At 34.6% G+C, this 6,499-nt stretch overlaps 1 protein-coding gene across 3 annotated transcripts; it reads right to left on the bottom strand.

The window, feature by feature from the left end:
• LOC25487018 (BTB/POZ domain-containing protein At1g04390) lies at positions 1-6,257 on the bottom strand. Of its 3 annotated transcripts, XM_013608856.2 has the most exons (8): positions 6,061-6,255; positions 5,842-5,983; positions 4,287-4,788; positions 4,055-4,188; positions 3,525-3,973; positions 2,206-3,342; positions 1,389-1,541; positions 1-802 (listed from the first exon to the last, which is right to left on the bottom strand). In XM_013608856.2, exons 1-8 carry the CDS (start codon positions 6,180-6,182, stop codon positions 358-360), a joined length of 3,084 nt encoding a protein of 1,027 aa, XP_013464310.1. In that variant the 5' UTR covers positions 6,183-6,255; the 3' UTR covers positions 1-357. The 3 variants fall into 3 exon arrangements, with proteins under 3 accessions (XP_013464310.1, XP_024632041.1, XP_024632040.1); XM_024776273.2 differs by lacking the exon at positions 1-802 and having other exon boundaries at positions 1,398-1,541; positions 2,201-3,342; positions 6,061-6,256; XM_024776272.2 differs by lacking the exon at positions 1-802 and having other exon boundaries at positions 1,413-1,541; positions 2,164-3,342; positions 6,061-6,257.
• Positions 6,258-6,499: the final 242 nt, after the last annotated feature.

The following is a 6,499-nucleotide window of genomic DNA, read 5'->3' on the forward strand; positions in this document are numbered from 1 at the left end:
TTCATATGAAAAAATAATAATTTCATTCTATGATGATTTTTGAGTTTACAACAGTATCTATACATGAACCCAAGCTTTTCTTGCAGCCTACTGACAGGGCTTTTCAGAACTACAACATTATACCTCCTAACTAACTGTAACAGTTACCTAATTAATATAATTTGTAACATAGCCTAACAGCTCAAAATAAGGATTGCTTTGAAAAACTTCATATTCTAGGTATACGTAAAACTTTCAAACTAAAAATAGTTTAGAAATGTCAAATAACTAGCATGACGAAAATATGTTCGCAGCTCCTACAAAATTTATAACACACCTGAATCTTCTGCACCATAACACATCTTGAAGAGTATTACATCACCTAAAGCGTTTTTCACCTTCATTGTTAAGTTCAATAGAAGCGGAATAAATAAGGTGAACTAGTGCATCATCAAATTCTTCAAGTTCACCAGAATCCCTTAATTGCCTATATGAAGGAGCTATTAGACTTGCAGCAACGTCAACCAACTTCCACAAAGAGAGCTTATAAGCCATTTTGATTATTTTAATTGCCAACTGTTTAGAAGAATCAAGACAAGACATAATCACATTCCAGCAGGCTTCCTGAATACTTTCCAAAATCCAGAACTCACCAAGCCAACAAAGCTCCACATATGGCTGCAAATTGAATAGCTTTTCTTGATCATCCATGTTCACCCACAGACAACCAGAAGGGGGATTTGGAAGCTCATCAGAATAAAACCAATGTACTAGTTTAATCAATGCTTCCCAGCTAATATCAACCTTTATAACTTGTGAATGACTGCAAAAATAAATAACAAGGGCAACAGATAAAGCAATCAAAATGCGAAGGACCACAAAATTTAAAGTTAACAGAGCACAAGAGATGCACAATTTCTCATAAAAAATGGAAAATCCTTGCTTCTAATTTTTAAGGATATCCCAAACGTATTTGGTTGAAAATCCTTGCTTCTCATCAAAAATCAAAAAGCAAAGGGCTGTTCAAAGTGAAATACAGTTAACATTTCATAAAGATGGACTTGGTTCCAGCTAGCTTTCAGCCAATTCTTAGATTAAGTTTGAAATTCAAGACTCAAGCACATGCACCAATACTTTATCAAAATAGGCTTGTAAAGAGAAGGTTCGAGTCTTGAGCCTTTATCAAAATTTAACTCCAAAACAGGTTACATAGACCCTGGTCAAGATAAGATATAAACAAACATGCATATCTGTCTTTGTACCATGTTCTTAAATTTTCATGAGTTCCAGCTTAAATAATAGGCAAAGCATTTAATTTGAAGATCTAGGTGTCATCTTCATCACTTGTTTATCAGGAAAACTAAACTGTAAACTACACATAAACTATCAAATTTTAAATCAATAATCACCTCTCTTGCATTCCTGATCTGAACAAACCCTGTAAATAATCACATCCAGACTGCAATATAATTTTGTGAACATGCAAATGTGGTACTTGATGAGAACAAATATCACATGCGCATCCAACAAGCCCATTCAATTTAGCTTCCATTATGACATCTCTGAAAACAGAAATTAAACAAAATCAGAATTTATCTCCCAAACTACTTAAACAAATGTTAGTAACATCACTGTTAACTTTTTTGATTGCGCAGAAACCGTTTACTTTACCCAAAATGACAAGTCAATAAACTGGATATAACTAACAGCTGTTTTGCTATAAACTGGATAATAGAATGACATTATGCAGCAAATCTCAGTAACAGTTTCCAAGTTTAATAGTCCTTTCAGAAAAGTAACTCTTATTTGAAAAATACGGAATGAATCTGTAAAATATCAGAATTTATCTCCCAAACTACTTAAACAAATGTTAGTAACATCACTGTTAACTTTTTTGATTGCACAGAAACCGTTTACTTTACCCAAAATGACAAGTCAATAAACTGGATATAACTAACAGCTGTTTTGCTATAAACTGGATAATAGAATGACATTATGTAGCAAATCTCAGTAACAGTTTCCAAGTTTAATAGTCCTTTCAGAAAAGTAACTCTTATTTGAAAAATACGGAATGAATCTGTAAAATATCAATTTCAAGGAAGCTACTCAAATATATGAAAGGAGATAAATAAGGATATAAACATGGATGAACAACAAAACACAATGTCACCAATCACATGAAACCTCTAGATATCTAGATGAATCTGGTCAAGAAGCAAACCATACGAAAAATAACTTCCAGCTGAATCAAGAGATGAAGTAAGATTAAAACTGGGAAAAGGTGTGCCCCACTTTGGAGATTGTCTACAAAGCATTTGCAAGAGAGGCTTTACATTACAACGCTTAGCAAGAACTTTGAGCTTCTTTACAGCTTCTTCTTCTGCTGCATGCAAGCCTCCCAAATATACATATTCCAACAATAACATCAATGCTTCATAATCAACATGAGAAGAATAGCGAACTTCTCTCACAGTCTCTCCAACAAAATAATCTGTTATTTCTTTAGAACTCTTACTACTAGACAGCACTTCTGAAGGTAGAAGTGATGGACATCGAACAGCAAGAATAACACCATGAACACTCACGGAATCCCCGTTTGCTACAATGAGTCGCAAATCTGCATATTCTTCCTTATTAAGAGAGTTCCCAATCCTTTTGGAAAATTCATTTGGGAAACCATAAAATCCAAAATAACTTAGAATATAAGAAACATACCATTTCACTCCAGGACTGAAAGAGGTGCTACTACAGACCTCATGAAGTTCGTTAACTAACTGAGTTTTAATGTTTGTCACCTCTCTAGTAAATTCCAGAGGATTGTCTAGTAAAAGGCCACACTGATGAAGAAACTCAGCTAAGCCCCACATACCATAAAATAAGAGAACATTGGACCCTTCCCAGTCTCCTTTACCAATCCAGCAACAAGACCTTTTATGGAATACAGTATGCAAATGAGGAGCAACTTCTGGCCTTTCTACATGAATATCATTACTTAAGCATCGTTGCACGAGAAGAACAACAGTCTTTATCCCTCTGCTTTCTATGATACATCTTTGATACTGTGGTAAACTTGAAAGACAAGTTAACCCAATTAAGTTAATAACAAGTTGGAGTTTATCAAATGAACTATAACTTTTCAGGGATGATATATAATCTAGGGTATGTAGTGAGTTTTTCAAGCACGGATTGCCTATGACCTTCAGTATATCAGATAATACAAATCTAGCATGTGAGGAAATATAATTACATGGAGAATATATCATCATTAGAACAGCCCTTGATACTGGTTCACTTTGAAAATTATCATCAGCATCATTTTGACATATCCGGCACCATTTTTGAATTGCATCCACAAAAGTGAAACTGCAGAAAAGGGAGAAATTTGCACAACATCAACGGAATGAAGGTGTAATAAATGTTCAGCTATGAAATTTTAGAAATATAATCAGTGGTAGTAAGAAGCATGGCATAGAATTCATTGTAATACCAATGTATACACACATTTGAAGTCATACAAAAATAATAATGGAAGAAATACAACTTACCATGCGCACAGAATTAGTAAGTTGATGTGGAGTTCACTCTCGTGGGTATAACTACAGGGGTTTGAATTTTCTCCACAATGAATTGTAAGCCACCCAAGAATGTCCCACACATAACTCCTCAGAGCAACATGATAATTGAGTTTCAGTCCCTCCTTTACCACGGATATTTGTTTCTCCAATGGCAAAACAAGTTCAGACGATTGATCATGAATATTTTCAATTAGAAGATTAAGGAGGACTTCGTCAATTCCTTGTTTCCAAAACCTGATATGATGATTGCCAGCCCAACGAGTAATTTGAGCCAACTTACAGGCTTCCACTAACACAGAACCATAGTTGTTCTCAATCTTTTTGGAACACGGCCCTGTCTCTCTCATCCCACAAATTATGGCATCAACAAGAGCTTCACCACACAAATTCATCACTTTTAAACAATTTTCTTGGGATCTCTAAGTAGATAAAAGTAAATGCTTGTTAGGTACAGTGTTATATATATTCCAATGTTTTTCATATAAAACAATAACTCTTACCAATAGACATTGAGCAAGCCGAAACCCCTCTATCCGAACATCATGAGGGTTAGATTTTCCCATCGCCTGCACAATCATTTGTAGAAATACTTTTCCATCCTCTATAAGCTTTTGTGCTACAGAATCACATAAAGCTGTAACAAAAATCATAAATTAGTTAGTCTAAGTAATTGACACAAGGAAATGTTTTTTGTTTTGTTGAAGGGAAGGTAAAAGTTGGATATTTTAATACCTAAAGATGTGTACAGCTTTAGAAGAACAAGTTTAATAGCACAATCTGTCCTTGTACGCATGTTTGCTAAAACTTTCATAAGTTCAACATCATTACAAACAGGGAACCTAGATGAAGGCCACCTTAACAGAATTGTGCTCAAAAGGGAAGCCATCTCCAAAAAATATTCAATCTTCTGTGCACCGCAGTCTTTTATATTTCGAACAATGCAAATGGAAATCTCTGTTTCTTTCAGTGCTTCAATAACTGCCTTTTCACTTGTAGCACTCAGATTTGAGATTACCAAATTCAAAGCAGTAGCACAAGGTATTGCAACTTCTACTTGATGTGAGGACAGCAAGGACGATAAACAATAGACAAGATCCAACAAACGTGGTTGCAATAGTGGACTCGGTAAAATACTAACTAATTTCACTGCCACATTTGATGCCATGCTTAACAAGGGCTCATTTTTGCATTGAAGAATCCATAACAATGCTCCCAAAATATCAGCAGCAGATTCCTGATGAAGTAAAGCACATATTTCAATAACATTAAATAGATTACATCAGCCAAGAGGGCCAAATTCAACTATAATAAGCCCCTCTTATCTCTCTCAAAACAAATGTTACTCACATATTCCCTCTAGCCTTATTTATCAGCAAAAGTCATCCTAATTTCATGGCCTCAAACATAAGCAAAAGCCACCAAATTCAACTTTATTTGATATAATGTTTCAGAAATACCCCTTACTGATATGTATATTTTCAAAGATGAGTGCATAGTCCCAATACAAATTTAATGTGATAATTATTGTAATAAAGAAAGGATATTTTGGCAAATATAATTAATTTCATAATATATGTGAAGCAAGAGATTTTTCTTATAAATAAGGTCGGAGGTACTTATGTTTTTGTTAACCATGTTATAGATAAGAAATCTTAACCGCCATTTAGCAATAACCAATATTTGTTAGGGATCCTAGTATCCTACTACTTGGCACACAAAAAAGGTTCCCCCTTCCCAGTCAGGCTCTCCATGGCAAGAACTAAGGAGCAAACCCCTAAGCAACAAATAACAACAACCAAGCCTTATCCCACTAAATGGAGCTGGTTATATAGTTCAAACGATGGCATAATGTTCTATCAAACACCATATTTGTATCCAACTCATTAAAAGATACTTCTTAACAGTTTCTCTTATATATCCACTTGGGTTGACCCGATGTTGTTGGCTTGGGTCCTTGGAGAGTACTCCTTGTCAAGGTCTCAGGTTCGATTCTCCCGTTGCCAATTTCAGTGGGCTAGTTTAGCTTCTTAAAAACAAAAAAAATTCTTTCTCTTATATTTTTTTCTAGGCCTGCCTCTACTTCTAGCAATTTGAACACCCTCCATCCGGTCTACTCTTCTTACTATAAAATCCACAACAGGCCTTCTCTCTACGTGCCGAGACCAGCTAAGATAGGTTTCTGCCATATTTTCAACGATATATGCTACCTCAACACACTATTTCTCTCATCTCTGCTACACTTATTTTATTCTCGTATTGGTTCTTTACCGCAAAAAAGAAAACACACCTTAACGATTATTGTATGGCGTGTGGCACGAGCATCTGCAGATATAGAATCGAGAAAAGCAGCAATTGATCTGAGTACATTTTTCTGTACTTCAATGTTGACGGACTGCCACTTCCATCTATTTGTTTTTTCATCAAAATATCTGTTCAAAAGATTTACAAACAAATAAATAAGAATATACAATTCAATGAAAAAAGCGAAGAATGAATTCGGAGAGACCTGGTGCCAAGGTTTAAGGAATGGAGAAGACGGCGATGAAGGGTGATGATGTGAGAACTCAAGCTCCGATAGTTATCTTTTTCTTTTGATGCTGTTGCTGATTTCACCGTCGAATGAATCATATCTGTAACTATAGATAACCGTCGAGAAAGAGAGAGAGTTGATAATCAAACAAGTTTCTAGAGTAATATGCAACTTCATCCATCAATCATCAACCAATTTTATATCATAAATTTCATTTCATTTTTTTTTTTTTTGAGTAATTGATTATTTTTATTTGTTTCCAGGTGAATACTATTTCCTCCGTTCATTTTTAATTGTCATTTTTGAGTTTTTTACACAAACCAAAACAACAAATACTTTTTACTATTTTTGATGCAACAATTCATCTTTTTCCTATAATAACCTTTATCATTTAATATCTCATTTCATTTACTTC

The sequence above is a fragment of the Medicago truncatula genome, chromosome 2, assembly GCF_003473485.1.
Source record: "Medicago truncatula cultivar Jemalong A17 chromosome 2, MtrunA17r5.0-ANR, whole genome shotgun sequence".
NCBI lineage: Eukaryota > Viridiplantae > Streptophyta > Magnoliopsida > Fabales > Fabaceae > Medicago > Medicago truncatula.

What these genes read in the sequence shown, in the direction of transcription:
- LOC25487018 (XM_013608856.2), bottom strand. Translation starts at nt 6,182, where the DNA reads ATGATTCATTCGACGGTGAAATCAGCAACAGCATCAAAAGAAAAAGAT. An exon ending in TCCTTAAACCTTGGCACCAG is followed by an intron (nt 5,984 to 6,060) that starts GTCTCTCCGAAT and finishes TCTTTTGAACAG; the next exon opens with ATATTTTGATGAAAAAACAA. An exon ending in GCCATACAATAATCGTTAAG is followed by an intron (nt 4,789 to 5,841) that starts GTGTGTTTTCTT and finishes TTACTTCATCAG; the next exon opens with GAATCTGCTGCTGATATTTT.